At 36.3% G+C, this 19,534-nt stretch overlaps 1 protein-coding gene across 1 annotated transcript in view; it reads right to left on the reverse strand.

Annotated features, from left to right (window-relative positions):
• LOC109093031 (pre-mRNA-splicing factor CWC22 homolog) overlaps nt 1-17,582 on the reverse strand; it is a 48,099-nt gene extending 30,517 nt beyond the window's left edge. The window contains exons 1-11 of the mRNA XM_042731746.1: nt 17,426-17,582; nt 12,814-12,910; nt 8,128-8,348; nt 7,593-7,645; nt 7,399-7,497; nt 7,020-7,280; nt 5,196-5,324; nt 2,292-2,460; nt 557-609; nt 336-472; nt 35-241 (exon numbers count right to left, since the gene is read on the reverse strand). Coding sequence (XP_042587680.1) covers nt 35-241; nt 336-472; nt 557-609; nt 2,292-2,460; nt 5,196-5,324; nt 7,020-7,280; nt 7,399-7,497; nt 7,593-7,645; nt 8,128-8,348; nt 12,814-12,910; nt 17,426-17,488 — 1,489 coding nt within the window. The 5' untranslated portion in view covers nt 17,489-17,582. The remainder of the gene's footprint in view (nt 1-34; nt 242-335; nt 473-556; nt 610-2,291; nt 2,461-5,195; nt 5,325-7,019; nt 7,281-7,398; nt 7,498-7,592; nt 7,646-8,127; nt 8,349-12,813; nt 12,911-17,425) is intronic.
• Between the last annotated feature and the right edge of the window lie 1,952 nt (nt 17,583-19,534).

Raw genomic sequence — 19,534 nt, forward strand, 5'->3', positions numbered from 1 at the left:
CTGAAATGGCATATATAAGTGCAGCTGATCTTACTTAAGATGTCCTCTGTGTTGTAATCATCCTCCAGAGGAAGCATGTGTGTGAACTGATCCTCTTCCTCCACTAGGTCAAGCCCATCTGGGATAATAGGGTGGTCCTTAAACCCATCCTTCCTGATGGCAAACATCACCTCAATCATGTACTGTACACGCTTATCTATCTCTGATTCATGCAAGATGTTCCTCAGACGTTCAAAGATAGCTGAAAAATATGACAATGTAGACATAACAGAAGATAAAATCATCCATTCAATAATAACCAAAAAAATAAATAAATAAAATAGTAAGTAATGTACCATTGATGCCTCGAGGTGAGACCTCTGTCAGTTTGAGACCACACTCTTTTAGAAAGCTGATGGCCACTTCCACACTGTCATCAGTGGGTCTTTCCAACAGCAGAGTTAACATCTCCAGACACAGGACTTCATGAGCCGAGATAAAGAAATGCAATTAAGCACTACACGATAAGCTGTGGTTTATAGACAAAAATCTGTTAAAAGGACCAGAAGGACATACCACATTCTGGTTGATGAGATGAGCCACGAACTTGGATGCTGTGAGACATTGTTGCTGAAAAGATAGAAATAAAAATGAGAATGTTATTTAAATTGGTGCTCCATTTACAGGTGCTGGTCATATAATTAGAATATCATCAAAAAGTTGATTTCACTAATTCCATTCAAAAAGATAACTTGTATATTATATTCATTCATTACACACAGGCTGATATATTTCAAATGTTTATTTCTTTAAATTTTGATGATTATAACTGACAACTAAGGAAAATCCCAAATTCATTATCTCAGAAAATTAGAATATTGTGAAAAGGTTCAATATTGAAGACACCTGGTGCCACACTCTAATCAGCTAATTAACTCAAAACACCTGCAATGGCCTTTAAATGGTCTCTCAGTCTAATTCTGTAGGCTACACAATCACGGGAAAAACTGCTGACTTGACAGTTGTCCAAAAGACGACCACTGACACCTTGCATAAGGAGGGCAAGACACAAAAGGTCATTGCAAAAGAGGCTGGCTGTTCACAGAACTCTGTGTCCAAGCACATTAATAGAGAGGCGAAGGGAAGGAAAAGATGTGGTAGAAAAAAAAAAGTGTACAAGCAATAGGGATAACCGCACCCTGGAGAGGATTGTGAAACAAAACCCATTCAGAAATGTGGGGGAGATTCACAAAGAGTGGACTGCAGCTGGAGTCAGTGCTTCAAGAACCACTACACAAAGACGTATGCAAGACATGGGTTTCAGATGTCGCATTTCTTGTGTCAAGCCACTCTTGAACAACAGACAGCGTCAGAAGCATCTCGCTTCAAAAAGGACTGGACTGCTGCTGAGTGGTCCAAAGTTATGTTCTCTGATGAAAGTAAATTCTGCATTTCCTTTTGAAAATCAGGGTCCCAGAGTCTGGAGGAAGAGAGGAGAGGCACACATTCCACGTTGCTTGAGTTCCAGTGTAAAGTTTCCACAGTCAGTGATGGTTTGGGGTGCCATGTCATCTGCTGGTGTTGGTCCACTGTGTTTTCTGAGGTCCAAGGTCAACACAGCCGTATACCAGGAAGTTTTAGAGCACTTCATGCTTCCTGCTGCTAACCAACTTTATGGAGATGAAGATTTCATTTTCCAACAGGACTTGGCACCTGCACACAGTGCCAAAGCTTCCAGTACCTGGTTTAAGGACCATGGTATCTCTGTTCTTAATTGGCCAGCAAACTCGCCTGACCTTAACCCCATAGAAAATCTATGGTGTATTGTGAAGAGGAAGATGCGATATGCCAGACCCAAGAATGCAGAAGAGCTGAAGGCCACTATCAGAGCAACCTGGGCTCTCATAACACCTGAACAGTGCCACAGACTGATCGACTCCATGCCACGCCGCATTGCTGCAGTAATTCAGGCAAAAGGAGCCCCAACTAAGTATTGAGTGCTGTACTTGCTCATACTTTTTTATGTTCATACTTTTCAGTTGGCCAAGATTTCTAAAAATCCTTTCTTTGTATTGGTCTTAAGTAATATTCTATTTTTCTGAGATACTGAATTTGGGATTTTCCTTAGTTGTCAGTTATAATCATCAAAATTAAAATAAATAAACATCTGAAATATATCAGTCTGTGTGTAATGAATGAATATAATATACAAGTTTCACTTTTTGAATGGAATTAGTGAAATAAATCAACTTTTTGATGATATTCTAATTATATGACCAGCACCTGTAGTACCCAGCTTCCTGAAGACTTACTTTATCATTCCTCCTGTAACCTTTCCGGAAATTGAGGATAAGTCTCTTGAGAATAAGTTCTCCGATCTGAGGGAACTTGGAGTTGATGATGGCCAACACAGCAGCGTACACATGGGTGAAGATGGGAGAGGCAGCCTGGGCCTGAAGTGTAGACCTGGCCAGAAGACCCCTGGAGAGAGACACGTCAGGACCAATAACAATTAGTCAAACATATGAGCTGTCTTACTGTTTCCTGCCTACACAGGGAGCATCCTAACTGAAATGAAACCTCATAAGTGACTGGTTTAGACATTTACATGGGTATCAACTCATCCATCATACAAATATAATTGGAGACTCAACTTCACAACTGATTTCAATGGAACTTGGTGTATACACTATCATACATTTGGGGTCAGTGCAATTTTGTTTTTGAAAAAGATCATTTTATTCAGCAAAAATCCATAAAATGCATTAAACCTGACAGTAAACATTTATAATGCTACAAAAAAATTCAATTTAAAAAAATGCTGTTTTTTTTTCTTCTGTTCATTAAAGATTCTTGAAAAAAATGTGTCTGTTTCCACAAAAGTAATTACATTTATTCATTTAGCAAATGTCGCTTTATCCAAATCGACTAACAAATGAGGACAATGGAAGCAATCAAAAACAACAAAAGATCAATAATATGCAAGTGCTATAACAAGTCTCAGTTAACTTGTAGTAGTACACGTAGCAAGGTTTTTTTAATTATATAAAAAGAAAAAGAAAACTGATAGAATTGAAAAAGAACAGAGCAAGCTTGTGTTAGGCCTTTTTACTTTTGTTAATTGTGTAATAAATAAAAAGAAATAAAATACAAAAAGAAAAGTTTTCTTAAGAAAACAAACAGTTAGTAAATGAATAGAGTGCAAGTCTAAAAAGGGCAAGTTTATTTTTTTAAGAATAGAATAGAGAGTGCTAGAGTACGGGGGACAAATAAAGATGGAAAAGATGTGTTTTTTAGCCGATTTTTGGAGAATTCAGCTGCTCAGATTGAGTTGGGCAGGTCATTCCTCCAGGAGGGAACATTTTATTTAAAAGTCAGTGAAAGTGCTTTTGTGCCTCTTTGGGATGGCACAATAAAGCAACGTTCACTTGTGGAATGCAAGCTTCTAGAGGGCACATAAGTCTGAAATAATGAATTTAGGTAAAGGTGTACAGAGCCAGAGGGGGTTTTGTAGGCAAACATCAATACCCTGAATTTTATGCGAACAGCTATTGGTAGCCAGAGCAAATTGATAAACAGAGGTGTGAAATTAAATTCAATCTCACTGCTGCATTCTTGATTAATTGTAAAGGTTTGATAGAATTGGCTGGAACACCTGCCATGAGAGCATTGCAAAAGTCCAGCCTGGACAAAACAAGAGCTTGGACAAGGAGTTGTGAAGCATTTCCGAAAGAAAGGGCCTGATGTTCTTGATGCTGAATAAAGCAAATCTGCAGGACCGGGCAGTTTTAGCAAAGTGGTCTGAGAAAGTCAGCTGATCATCAATCATAACTCCAAGGTTTCTGGCTGTTTTTGAAGGAGTTATGGTTGATGTGCCTAACTCAATGGTGAAATTGTGATGAAACGATGGGTTTGCTGGAACCACAAGCAGTTCTGTCTTGGTAAGTTTGAGTTGAAGGTGATAGTCCTTCATCCAGCAAGAAATGTCTGTTAGACAAGCAGAGATGCGAGCAGCTATCATCGGATCATCAGGATGGAAAGAGAGGTAGAGTTGAGTGTCATCAGCATAGCAGTGATGAAAAGCCATGTTTCTGAATGACAGAACCTAATGATGCCATGTAGACAGAGAAGAGAAGTGGTTCAAAAACTGAGCCCTGAGGCACCCCAGTAGTCAGATGTTGCGATTTGGACACCTCACCTCTCCAAGATACCTTAAAGGACCTATCTGAGAGGTAAGACTCAAAACAATGGAGTGCGGTTCCTGATACCCCATTCCAAAATAAAGTTGACATAAGGATCTTGTTTAAAAACATCAAAAAAACAACAGAGATACACAAAAATAAAAATAAAAAATATTTGGAATCCGCTCTTGCCACTCATAGGCCTCAAAAAACTAAGAGAAAGGCAGTTTCGGTTGAATGTCCACTTCTGAAACCAGACTGGTTGCTGTCAAGGAGGTTGTTCTGTGTGAGAAAGGCAGAGACTTGGTTGAACATAGCTCGTCCAAGTGTTTTTGCAATGAAAGGAAGAAGGGAAACCAGTCTGGTAGTTCTCTAAAAGAGATGGGTTGAGGGTGGGTTTCTTAAGTAGTGGAGTTATACAAGCCTGACTAAATGCTGAGGGAAAAACACCAGTTTTAAGGGATGTTTTAATGATGTGATTGAGTGCAGGTACAACTGCAGGAGAAATGGTTTGAAGGAGATGAGATGGCATAGGATAAAGCAGACAAGTAGTAGGATGATTAGAAAGGATGAGTTTAGAGACTGTTGCCTCAGAGAATGAAGAGAAGAATGAGAACAAGTGTATGTTTGCTGGTAAGATGTGCTTGACAGATTGTGGTGTGGAAAATTATGAGTCAGCTGTTAGAGTTGATGAAGGAAGGGGAGGAGGAGGACAAAGGAGGGAGGAAAATGTTTTAAAGAGAATGCGAAAGTGAGACGAATTGTTAATTTTATTATAAAAGTATGTCCTTTTAGCAGTGGAGACATTAGCAGAGAAGGATGAGAGGAGTGACTGATATACATTAAGTTCAGTAGGATTTTTTGATTTGCACCATACCCTTTCAGCAGCCCTGAGCTTAGAGCTTAGAGCATGGCCATAGAGTAAGTCAGTAAGTCAGCTGTCTGTCACCAAAACAAATTCCTGGTAAACCTACCTGGCAACAAAGCTCTTTCTGTTTCTGATTCTGAGTAAAACACAAGAGCTGTGGTCTTTACCTGCCCCTCACTATATTCTCCTGCAGCAGCTCTTGAATAATGTTGGCGATGTTGGAAACGTTTACTTTGTTGATCAGACCATTGATGGACTTCTTCAAGGCTTCCCAGCTCATCCTCTGATACGCCAAACTGTGGAATAAAAAAGAAAAGAACGGATGAAAAACCAACGACACAACACTTTCAGCCTGTTAACACAGCAGTGATCTTGAAACACTTGTCTTTAGCGCCCAGTAATAGACCATTTTAAAGGTCATATTTGACACAACAGTAATAGCAGGACAAAACCTTCAACGCCGTCTGCTTCTCAGTCTGTACTTCAGCATGAAATAGGCTGGAAAATGCTGATGATAAGGAGTTTTGAAGTCATGCTCGGCTCCTTAGAGAACTGCTATTTTTCCCCAACAACTAATTTCCTGCCCTTAGCTCTTGAGACTGATCTCTGATGTATTGTCTCTATCACCTATCTTCCAGTGTCTGGCCTCAAGCACAGGCCAGTGCTCCACTCCTTCTGCTAAAGATATCCCACATCCCTAAGGGACACCTCTATATTTCCTGGCTTGTGACCTCCATTCTGCTGCATGAGGAAATTTTATCGACCCCTTCATTGAATTCATGTGGATGTGTTTCCCACCATCAATAAATCCCAATCTATTCTCATCACAATGTCTGAAAATACTTCAAAATCAATCTGATTCAAGATGGATCAACAAAGATCATCTTCCTTATCTGATGATCACTCCTTATTAGAGCTGGGCAATAAATCTAAAAATTATATTTCTATATTTTAAGGTTTTATGGCAGTTTTCAATATTTGAGTATTTATGCATTTATGTTATTTATGGATTTAATGGCTGATCATTAAACAATAGTAATTTGAAGATTAGATTATTATTAGATTAGAAGAAATAAAAGTCGGATAAAGTCTGATACAAATAAACTCAGATTTTCCTATAAATATGTAGGTATAATCTCCTACACTGTTTTCCACAAAGCCGGGACACACCAAAATAAAGTAACAAATATTTTACCTATGTACACTACTGTTCAAAAGTTATACATATATATTGCATTTGCATTTATTTTATTTACTCATTTGAACAAAAATACAGTAAAAAATGTACAATAAGACATTACAATATTAAAATGCAAAATACAATTTTCTATTTTAATATACTTTCTCATAATACAACAGTCGTGCTGTATTTTTGTGGAATCCATGATCATTTTTTTCAGGATTCTTTGAATAGAAAGTTGTTTTATTTGAAATAGAAATTTGTAACTTTTGTAGCATTGTCCTTCTTGAATAAAATTATTATTTATAACAATAATCTCACTGGATCCAAACTTTTGAACAATAGTGTATATATTATTTTTAAAAAAAATATTTTATGATAAATTCTACACCTAAATGCTTTACTTCTGCAGACTGCCACTTCAAAATAATCTTTTGCAATAAAATGACTGAATTTCTCTTTAGTGCTTTTAATTCATTCATTGCAATGGACGGTTTGAACAATCAAATTTACCACCTCTAGTGACATTTATATTACTGAAATGCATATTAGAGATGTTTTATTTACATCATCATTAAAATAATCACAAAAATATTGTCAATATTCAATATATTGCCCTACTTCTTATTAATTTCCTTTTTTTCTTGTATCCTCCAAACCCAAAGATGGATTTTCAAAGTGCAATATAATAAATATATAGCCTAAGGTAAATAAACTTTATATCAAACAACAACAGTACACCATGATTAACCCTATAAAAAAAAAATACATAAATACAAAATGTAGGACTGCTGAGCAAAGTGAAACCAACCTGCTCTTGTCAGTGATCTGACCCTGCATCATTCGCAGTTTGGCCGGTGGGATGTAGGCCCCACCGGTGCGGGTCAGGATGGGGTCCAGCGCTTCCTTCCTCTTCTTCACTGGAGGCTCTTCATTGGGAGGTTTATCATTTTTGGCTGGGGAGGCTGACCTTCCCCTCCTCCTATGTTCCCAATCCCTCTCTCTGCTGGAGCGCCTTTCATAACGATCCCGGTCATCATAGCGGCCTCGATCTCGCTCACGCTCCCTGGACCTGATGCGAGGACAACGAAGAACAAAGAAAACATTAGAACTGAAAGGTGCAATATATTACATCAGGATGAAAAAGGCAACAGCCTATTTGTCGAGAACATAAACACACATTCCCTCACCTACGACCCCTTCCGTAACGTTCTTGAGGAGAACGAGATCTAGAGCGGGATCTGGAGTGAGATCTAGAGCGGGATCTTGACTGTGACTTCTTTTCGTCCCTAAAATGCAGACAAAAGACACCAGTTTACAGAAAGGTCTGAATTTTACATTGCTTTTTTAAAAAAAAAATTATTGAGACTAATAACAGACTTACCTATCAGGTGAGGAGCTTCTTTCTCTGTTTTTGCTCTCATCTTCAGAGGCACGCTGAAACAAAAATAATCACATTAGCCAAGCATAGTAGTTGCACCAATTAGTCAAGCTCTGGATTTGTGTCAGCTACTTACAGGCTATATGACTTTATTAGTGCTTTCTCTATACATGGCAACAGTGCGACAGTAATAGTAAACTACAATGCCATATCTGATTCACACACTAATATTTTACTGGATGGCAGTGGCTTATATAAACTAGGAATTTTAAATTGATGGACAATAAATTATTATTAAACTTAAACCGATTGAGTACTTGATATTTACATTTAAACAAGTAAATAATGTCATTCAATTAATTTTTAATAGATGCAGCTATGTTTTACACTAATTTGTTTAACTGACTGTTAATTACTCTCAATGTGTAATATGTATTATAATGAATAATAGCCAAAAAATAACCAGCACATCCGGAATCTACAATCGGAACTATCCCCCCCTTTAACATGATAAAAATGCTGTATGATTGTAACTCACCTTGATATGTGTGACACTGCTCTTCATCCTGTGCATAACACCGTCATCACTGTCATCTTCACTGCTGTCACTGTCTGAGCTGCTGGACCCTTCATTGTGCCGGGCCCTGGACGATGCTCTCGCCACAGGGCTGCCCGCTCGTGGACTCCCATCTCTGGAGCCAGCATCCTCAGGTTGAGCTGAACCCTCAGGTCTACCTGCTTCAGGGTTACGCTGGCCATCTGAAAAAAAAACATTAAGACTTGGTTTTCAGACAGTTGCCATCATTCAAAAACATAGTGATGATGACAGAAAACGAGACCACCTTCTCTTAAAAGCATGATAAAGAGAAGAAGAACACAATTCTTGAATACAATTCAAGAGTATTTCAAGTATTCAGTTACAGTTACACGGTACACAAGCCATCATACCACCCAGGCTTGGAATCAAATCCTGATTTACATTTCTATTTAAGTTAAATCGCTTCTGGGAGAATGATTCAGTGCATGATTCTTGCAAACCTGAAGTGACATTCACAACAACAGAAGCCAAAGCTCAATAACTGAGGTGTTGAATCAATGCCGGGGAGCATAAAAGCCCATGAAATAATCATAAAGAGCAGATCATTCTGCCAAGCTTGCGAATGGGCCTGCGACTCAACACCTGCTGTTTTCCTGTGGATCCTTTTGTCACTTCAAACACAGCCACCAAATAAAGAGAACAAAAACACTGAAGCCTTTATCAATGCAGTTTTCACTCTTTCTTCGAAGGCATTTACAATAATGACTTATCACAACACGCACACAACAGCGCAGCGTTTTAAAAATGTATGAAAGGATGATTCTTGTTAAATGATCTTGAAATATATAATGGCTGATGTCGCAGTGTGAAGTGGCTCCAAGACAGCTGGTCTTATTTCCAGATATGGAGCTCAGTCTCTGTGGCAGCTTCACTCTTAATGTCGAGCTTCAACAATCATCCTGACATTTTAGAAAGACTTTGAGGAACGAATGCAGCCAGGGCTTAAAATTAACAATTGCCACACACCAAACGAGACTAAAAAATTGGCTTTGGCAAGCAACTTAAACCAGTTGGCAGGTATCTCCACATGGTATGCAAGTAAAAATCTAAGAATGAAGGTAAGTGATATGCATGAATCAAATCAAAGACTAAAAACCTCAATCACTCTTATAAACATTTTAAATATTTCAAAGAGTCTAGAGTTTTTTTTCTCTTTCTCATGGTGCCACATAAGTGGAATTTTCCTTGAAAAAAAAAAAAGCATTTCAATAAAAGCAACAAAAAAATAAATAATAATAATAATAATAATAATTATTATTATTATTATTACTACATTATAATCCTACAACGGTGTATAAATATTGTTAGAAACAAAACATTTAAATTAGAATACCAGAAACAAATACATTAATGAAAGAATAAAATAAATAAATAAAATAAAATAATAAAGTTAAAAAAAAAAATAACAATTCAAAACTTTATGGTCAGACATATTTTTTTTTATGTATTTGAAAGAAGCCTCTTATGTTCACCAAGACTGCATTTGATCAATTATACAGCAAAAACAGTTTCAAACTTGAATTTGCAGCATCATTACTCATGTCTTCAGTGTCACATGGTCCATCAGAAATCCAATATTTTGATTTGACGCTTAAATGTTTTATCATCACTGTCAAAAACTATTGTGCTGCTTATTTTTTCTTTTCTTTCTTTTTGTTTGGAAATATTTTTAAAGCTTCTTTGATGAATAGCAAGTTCAAAAGAAAAGCATTTATTTGAATTTGTAACAAATGCCTTTACAGCCATGATTTTTGACATATCACAACATACTTTATATGTACGGTTGAAATATGCGAGATGCTGCGACCCTGTGGTCTCCTGAAAAACTGCTTTTTCTACTGAAAAAACAAAACAACTTTAAAAAGATAAATCAGACATGACATCCATGCTCAGAAAAGCACTTATTCCCACTACACACACTCTAGAGAGACATGAAATGGCCTCATTACCTCAGAGGAGTTCTTCGATATCAAATATTCTTCTGTTTTCCAATATAATGCTGAATAAAAGAGCACATCAGGGTCTAACTGTGCCTCAATTTTGTGCCAAATGTGAAATGCGCTGTACTGAAATACATATTCTAACTGCACACTCAACAACAGGTGAGATGTGCCCCTAGGTTTTGTAGGGCAAATCATAAAAATTAGACTCATGTGTGGTCAAGTATCCTTGTGCAGGTGTCAGGAGATGGAAAAAGACTGCTGTTTTCACTGGGTCAGATTTCGGATTTGCAACAGCTCAGCAGAAGGGATGATTGAAAGCTGTTGGTGATGAGCTCTAGAGACCGGGGAGCAATAGATCAGATAAACAGGCATGAGCAGCAAGGTTGTGTGTGTCTGCAGCGCTACACTGAGGCTGGATGCAGATGAGCCCTGAGATACAGACCTCTATGGGAAAACACTGATTACTGACTTGACATTGCTGTACAAGGTTGATTTAGGAGCCACCTGAGGGACATACTAACAGTACTATTAACCCTCAAAGACCGAGACAGCTGCCTGCGGCTAAAAATAACTGTTGTTCTTTAATGTTTAATAACTTTTGAACCGCTAATCCTATCTGAATGCTTTAAAAAGTGACTAAAATATCCTATCTCTCTCATTTGGATATTCAGAGGCACCGTAGTGTACATGATTACGTCATCACATTTTGACAACATTGATTCGTCAGAAGAAACCAATGCATTTCGTTCTTCTGAGCCAAACAAGAAAGATTGTTGACACTTAGTCCCACTCTCGTGCCCAGATTGGTTCAAACCGTCCCATATTCAGCCAATAAACATAGGTTGTGTTCTTTTGAACTACTATTTAATATATGTCTTTGGAAATATGAACGAACACAAAGTGAAAGTAAAGTCTGTCGTGCGTGCATGAATACAAACACAAAATAACACACACACAAAAAAAAACCTCTCAGAAAAAGCACAGAAAAAAAGCACGACAGAGTACTTTGACATAAAAAAAATCAAAACAAGGATGAAACAGTTGTACATATCTGATTAAGCACCGGAATTTATGTCTTCGGGTCGCTAGGCAATGTCCCGGTAAAATCGATTCTGACGCAGATTACAGCCAGCGGATCGATCATTTAGATTATGTATATTATGTATATTAAGTAAATAATTCTTATATAGTTCATAAAGATAGGTTGCACTATTTTTCTGTTGCACTATATTTCTCACTCATTTTGTGTATAGTTTGTGAATCATTTGCACTTTTTGTATTGTTGCAGAAGACAATTTATGTATATAATTTATTCTTAGAGAAAACAAAAGGAAAATTGGGACTTTAAATAAGTTAGACTTAAACTTTAAGTTCTCCTGTTTATAATAATATGTCACTTGATGCTGACTAGTAGAATAGGTCTGATAAACAAAGAAAAGTGCAGGTATGCCAGGTGCCCCAAAAATGTTCTAGGTCTTTAAGGGTTGAGGGAAGACTTGCATCTAAGACCGTCATGATTACATTTGCTTTCGAGTCACTGTTTTATTCACACTACACATGGAAAAATACAACTATTTCCTTTGAGACTTGAAAAACTACTGACGGAAAACTATAATACTATAAAACTATAATATTAAAGGCATTTCAAATCAGATTCAACTGCAGTTGCTCAAAATGCCAAGAACTAAAAAAGAATCACAATGATTCCTAATTTTACATCTGACCAAAAAGTGATTTTATTCCTCATAGTTGTTAGAAACAAACCTTTTGTTTTTGAGGCCATTTTTCACGTCAAATGAAACGTGCTAGCTACACAAACTGTGTGTTCACCCGGTGCAACACAACAGGTGCATCTACAGTGAAGCATTGCTCTGCCACTGTGCTCGTCCTTGTGCTGACTTAGGAAGTGTTAGAAGTAGGTCTCAGCTGTGAGGAAACAAGCAGGCTTATGTGCCAGTTTAGTGCTGAGGCAACCGTTTTCTGGCCATTGGATGTACGGTTTGTTCTAGCAGAGCTGAATTATTTTTACCCATAATATTTAGAGGATATAGGGTCAGTGGCATTATGATTTAAAGGAACAGTTTACCCAAAAAGTGACATTTTCATCATTTACTCTCTCATATCATTCCAAACATTTTATTTAATTTAATATTTTAGAAATTTTATTAATAATGGAAAAGGACAATGAAAATTGTTATAAAAATTTGATTTAAGAAAAACTAAATATTTTTCTTTAATTAAAAAAACAAACAAACATTTGCATTGTTGCATTTAACTAAAATCATTTAAAAAAATGTAAATGCTGTTAAATGTTTTAATTTATTAAAATGAATCTGGAAAATAATACAAAAAATTGATTAAAATTGATGAAATTACAAAATATGTTTGTTTACTAAAATTAAACAGACATATTATATTTCATATAATATATATATATATTATATATATATATATATATATATAGATATATATAGATATATATATATATATATAATAACAAAAAGAAAAGAAAACCGTCAATGCACTGAAAGACAGTGGACCCACATTATAAAATTGAGTAAATTTTGGGGTGAACTTTCCCTGTGATTTAAGATTATTTACAATGATTTGCAATTTATGTGAATACTGTTATAATGCAATAGAAAAAATAAAAATAAAAAAATAAATCAAAGAACAGACTTACCAATAACCCTCCTGCGGTCATCATCACTATCTCCATCCTCAGATGAACTTGTGCTGGCCTTTCTCTCACGCTGCTCCATTTCTCCTGGGCTGGGAGGCTGGAAGACAGAGAGAGGACACAGAGTAAGAGCACACTAGTGCTGTAACAAAGCACAAGTACAGTAGGTCTAAGTGTATAAGTGTGCGCCATGAGAACAGTGTGCTAAAAAAGAAGGCCAAAGGCAGAGGAACTGTCTCAGGTGATAGGATTTTGAGTTGAGCCTCTCTGAAGACTACCTCTGAATGAGGTTTGAGCTGTTGGGAAAACATCTTGGACTGAATTTACACTAAATTGGCAATTATTGCACAAGCGATTATTCTACTGATAAAGCTGAAATAAAATAAAATAAATAGCAGATGAAAACCTTAAACTCAAATAAAAATGAGAAATGCTGCCTTAACTAAAAAATAATTTTGAGTTGACGTTCTAAAATTGTAAGTACATTTTTAACCATAATATTCAGAGGAGATGGGGAGAGAGGCCTTATGACTTAAAGGGGACAGTTTACTCCCCAAAAAAGAAACAAAATAAACTTTAAATATTAGATTAAAACAGCAAACAGTTTCTGGTCCCCACTGATTTCCAGAGTAAGGCTATGGACCAAAAAAATAAAAATACACTATGGAATGTCAATGGGAACCAGAAACTGTTTTGGTTACCCATGTTCTTTAAAATATCTTATTTTTTGTTCAACAGAAGAAAGCCATTCAGAATTGGAACAACAAATGACAATTTTAATTTTTTGCTGAATTATACCTGCAGTTTTTACTGCATTTTTGGAAGTTGACCGCATCGCAATCAATTTCAAAAAATTTGTGTGGAAATATGACGAAGCCTGAAAATGTCTGTTATCAGAGGTCAGAGACGCTGAATCCAGTAATACAGTATTCTGCAGTAGGGAAGTAAACTTCAATCCCAAGCAGCACTGGGAAACGATCAGACAGCAGAGGAGCTATCAGTGACCTAACATCTGGAGCTGCAGTAACAGCCTGATTCTATCCCAGCAGCAGTAAACATCACTCTCTAAATTCGATTTCACTGAATATGCCACTCCCAGCTGCCACTGCCACGGTTTCAATCAAAATTCAATTTGCTGTTTCAGCAGGACGGGCAGGAAGCAGATGTGTGTTTTCTGGGGTGTTGGTAATGCGTAACTCTCTGTGCTGTTTCTGCATTGGCTGCAGACGGATGCGGGACACTCAAAGAATAACCATGAGCTTGCTTTCCTCTGTATAAAAAACAGTCTCGCACTCGACATCCTATCTGTCCCCACTGAGCCTAATCCCAGGACGTACGCTGTGGGCGACTCAAGTGATTTCGGCAAGCTTATGGGGAACTGGTCTTTCAAACCTGGATCTGCCATTCAGCAGGTAGACTGGGATTTCAGAGTTATACACACACTGAGAATGCTGAGCGCTTGAGGAAGAAATCATTCAGAAACACAGTGCCTGGTCAACGACAAAAAAGGATAATAAGTAAAAGAGGGAAGCGAGAGCCATATCAGAACTTTACAAAGCCTAAACCTAGAATGGAGTTTCTTTCAGTGGCAACAAATAGAGTAACAGAGCAGCATTCATTTAAAAAAGAAAAATACAGCAAATAACGAATAGCTGGATCATGGGTAATATCAGAGGTGTCCAATCCTGCTCCTGGAGGGCCAGCACACCTGCATCAAAGTTTTTCTTGGCCCTGAAGACCTTGATTTGGTGGCTTAGGTGTGTTTAATTGGGGCTGGAGCTAAACTCTGATAGAACGAGGCCATTTATTGGAAAAAATAAATAAAACATTTCATAGGGCTCTATTAATAGTGCTAATAAATTATTAAACTGTTGAATTAATGAGTTCAGTTGAATAGACATGTTTTTTTGTTTGTTTGTTTTTTTTACTATTCAAATTTTATTCAACCATTAAAACAAAATCTAGAAAAATTAAAACTGTGGAAAAAAAAAAAAAATAAATAATAATAATAATAATGAGTGCCCTTGAAAGCACCGCTAAAGCCAGCGCGCACACACTACCAGGGACGTGGGAACTATATTGTGAGAGGGGGGGCGGCGTTTCCATGGTGACGTGTCATTGCTTGTCACGTGACACACCGCAGCAGCAACAGCGCTGAAAGAATGATGATCTGCTTTTATGTCATTTTTCCTTTTTTATTCAGAATATTCACAAATGTGTTAGCTATGGCATGAAATATCTGATATTCCGATTGTCAAATACATGCAAGTGGAAGTATATTGTTGTTTAAACACCTTTATAACGATCACGTTAGTTGAGCTGTATGCGCGATGGGCGCCGCCGTGTTAGTTTGTGCCAGTTTATTTTTTGGTAATTTATGTTAATGTTGATGACTTGTTCTTAAAAATAAAACTATACTTTCCACATTTTTTTGTATTTTGATCTTTTTATTTTTCTGAGAAATGCTTGGTTTTCACCAAACACGTAGTCATATCGTATTGTATCAATATCGAGATATCTGGCATGAAAATCGAGATATGAAATTTTGTCCATATCGTTCAGCCCTAGCTGTACTCCAGGAGTGGGACTGGACACCTTTGGTTTATACCATATGGGCTGGGATTACCTGTAACATGTAAAATTAAACAAAATTATGTGAGAAAACAGAGACGAACATGTCCCAAACAAGTCAAGACATGCACAAACATGTTCTTAAGGGTTAGAATGAGATTTCAGTTTCATCAAATTTGTTACATTATATTTAATTTACTGTGTCGAGTCATTTTAGTATCATATATAACGATGGCTTACAGTCTAGGTTTACATCTAGTTCCTTTTTTTTTTTCTTTTTTTTAAGAAATTAGTACTTTTCTTCAGCAAGGACATATTCAATTGATCAAAATTGACAGCAAGACATTTAAAACCTTACAAAAGATTTATTTCAAATAAATGAATTTTTTTTCCCTATCAAACTTTTTTATCAAGAAAACTTGAACAATATGTATCATGCTTTCCACAAACATATTAAGCAGCACAGCTACAACAATAACGATAATAATAATAATAATAAACTTTATTTTATATAGCGCCTTTAAAAGTAGCATCTCAAAGCACTTCACATAAAAAAAAAAAGATTAAAAGATACACATAACAGTGCAGGCTGTAAAAACTAATCAAAAAAAAAAAACAAAAAAAAATAGAAAGTCAATATAATAACAAACAAAGTAATCACATGAATCACATAAAAGCTATCCTAAAATAGTATGTTTTAAGGGACGATTCAAAAACACTTAGGGATTCTCCATTCCTGATCTCAGAGGGCAGGGAACTGCACAACTCAGTAGCCAAAGAGAAAGCCCGATCACCCATAGATTTTAGCCGTGTTGTTTGGACAGTTAAAAGACCAGCTTCAGAAGAGCGTAGAGCACGTGTAGGAGTGTAGGGGGTAAAAAGCTCACACAAATATTGAGGGGCCAAATTATTCAAGGCCTTATAAGTGAGCATGAGAATTTTAAAATCAATACGAAAACTAACAAGAAGCCAATTTTTCCAAGATAGGTGTGATGTGCTCCCTTGCACTGGTCCGTGCACTGATGATGAGATATGTTTCTTGATCAGCATGAATGATTTCTGAAAGATCATGCGACACGGAAAATTCAGCTTCGCCATCATGAGGCATTTTAATCACAAATATTACTGCTTTTATTGTTTTGTTGATCAAATAAACGCAGCCTCGGTAAGCATCAGAGCTTTTTTTAACAAACCCAAACTTTTGTACTGTAACAGTTCGTGCTCCAAACTGTTTCATAAGATGGTCACATTCTGCACCCCTAGCTTGATGTGTTTCATGGCCTTGAAAGAATAAGGTGCATACAAGCGAAATCAAAACAATGAAATGCTTTAACATAATTCATGCCAAACTAACAAATTAGGGCATCTGGTAGTTTGTTAATCACACACTAACAATTCAGTTTGTCTGTTATTATTCACAGCCAAACAGTGAGCTTTCAAGTCAAAAGACTTATAATGACATGAACCCTCAAATACGTAAACGAAACACTGCATGGTTCTTCTCAAAGTGTAATATAATCTGCATTATGTAAACAATGATTGGCCACAAGAAGAGACCAATCATTTCAACTAAATCTTCTATTATGGTTTATGCTTGTAATCTGAATGTTTTCAAAGGGGTTTCCACTATATATGAAACAATTAGACCTACTTAATTAATAACCAGGTTATATGATGCCTAACATTTTCTTAAACGTTTAAATATATTTGTTTTTGTGATTTGATCACGTTGTTGTTATTTTTTTAAGCCTTGTCCCTTTGATAACCTGTCTAGGAAACATAATTTCACTTTAGAGTATCAAGGGTACCCATGAAACACTTGTGCACTTGTATGAAAGAAAATGAGTGTTTATTATTGTATTTTTGTCAGTGCGTATATCAACTAATCTCTCACACACACACTAAAGCAGCGCCATCTGCTCCATGTGTGCAGGCCCACGCCCGTAAACCCAACCTAACACAAACACGACCCGCTTTAAACTGCCCCGCCGTGGAAAACATACACATTCGTGTTCTACCGCGGGTAGAATGATGATGTTCCTACCTCATCTCTGGATGCAGAACTCATATTCAATGCCGTTTCGGACTCGTTTGACTCGGCCGCCATCTTTCCCGCCGTCTTCCGGAAATGATGCTACGGATGCCCGCGAGGCTCCGAAGTGGCGCGCAGCGCGTTTTCCCTCAGCAGTCGCACTGCATTACTGAACATATTGTCACTAATGGAACAAAACAACTTTGCGCCAGGAAACAGATGTCTTGATATTACTTTACATTATATTAATGTCTTGAGGCTAATGTCCACGCCGAGGCAAAGTAAGTGGAATTGAATGATTAATGTTAAGAAAAAGATAATTTTTTTTCATTTCCAGGAGTCAGGTGTAAATGTCATATTCTTCAGTTAGTGGCACTGTTGACTAGACTACTTCATCTGTCTTCATTCAGTTATCACAGATCTTAGAATAAAGATCTAATCATAGCTTTTGCCTAGTGTTTTTTTTTTATTTTTTTTATCACAGCTATCAAATAATAATAATAATAATAATAATAATAATAATAATAATAATAATAATAAAAATAACAACAAAATATTTGTTACCTAATAAACCTACCCTCAGATCATGAGAGTAAAAAAAATATTTTAATGAACAACAATTCTGATCTTCACACTGTCACACTACAAAATAAAATATGCAAAATCAGAATTTTCAAATGTATTAGTTTATTTAAATTGCATCAATTTATTATGGGGGAGTTTAAAAGACGCTGTCTAAAATGTTTGGCATGATAAAATAAACTAAAAATAGGTTCTTATGGAAAATGTATGTATGTATGTATGTATGTATTTATTTATTTTTTATAGTTGGTATTTATTTATTTATATTTTTATTTTATTTATTTTTTTACAATTTGCATCCATTTGATTGATTGATTTATTTATTTATTTATTATTATTATTGTAATTTAACCAATTTAATTTAACATTTCTACACATTTATTAAAAAAATAGATAATTAAAAAGGCACAATATATAATGTATAATTTTGGCTATAATATTTTATCATTAAAAACTTGTTTCTCATAGGGGACAAAAAAGTTCATCATTAACTTTATTCACATTGGACCCTCAGATTATGATTAATGGGGTTTAATGATTTAAATAATTATGTTTCTTTTTTACGAAGTACAAAGACAACATGAATGTATTGTTATCCTTTGTGAATTCAAAAATGTGTCTAAAGCTTAAAACCATTATGCATCAATAACCTGCTTAACTTTTTCTTTCTCTCATCATGAAAAATCCCCTTGAGCAAAACAGATTGGATACTGTATGTCCATGAGAGCTTGTAATTTAATTACAGGCCATGACACAATGTCCATATTTTGCAGGCTCTATATCATTGTTTACAGTAATCATGTCAAGGATTGCATTTGATCCACTGTACAAATCCATGTTTATTGACATTAACTACAATCTCTGGCTCTGTAAGCATTTAACCGTACAGGCTGCATGTTTTCTTAGAAGCATCATTCTGATAAATGCTGCCTCATCATATACTGCATGAGTCATGAACAGCTTGCGGTTTTAAAAAAGATCTACACCTGCTTTCAAACCATGACACACTAAATAAGCTGCATTTATCTGCACATACTGTACGATGACAAAGAAAAGATCTTCATAAGCTTTTAACAACTTCATGTAAAGCATTCGTGACCCGTCCAGCTCTTGTTTAGTAAAGGTTAAGACAGTGGTTTTGTTTAAATATTATTCCACCCCGAAGGGGGTTTATTTTCCCAGCGTTTGTTTAAGGGCTTATGTGACATTTTCTTTAACCGAAACGACACGTCCGTTGTGAAGTGACCTGAACTGCCTCCCTGCTGTTGTTGTTATTTCCACCTCTGACTCTCTCAAAGCAGTTATTCTGCAAAAGCGTGAATGTCAAGGGACATGAAAAATCAGGCTACTCAAGACATCTCCTCCTCTTCCAGGAGCAGAGCTTTTCACAATTAAGTGTGGGAGGGTATCATAGTAGGGGCTAGTTGTCACACTTTTTTGCAGAATGTTTACAGTAAAACAATTATGAAGCACAAAATGATTTACAGTATGACATAACAAAAAGGTAAAGGGCAATATGCTGAAAAACATACAATTTTC

The sequence above is a fragment of the Cyprinus carpio genome, chromosome B9 (assembly GCF_018340385.1).
Source record: "Cyprinus carpio isolate SPL01 chromosome B9, ASM1834038v1, whole genome shotgun sequence".
Taxonomy (NCBI): domain Eukaryota; kingdom Metazoa; phylum Chordata; class Actinopteri; order Cypriniformes; family Cyprinidae; genus Cyprinus; species Cyprinus carpio.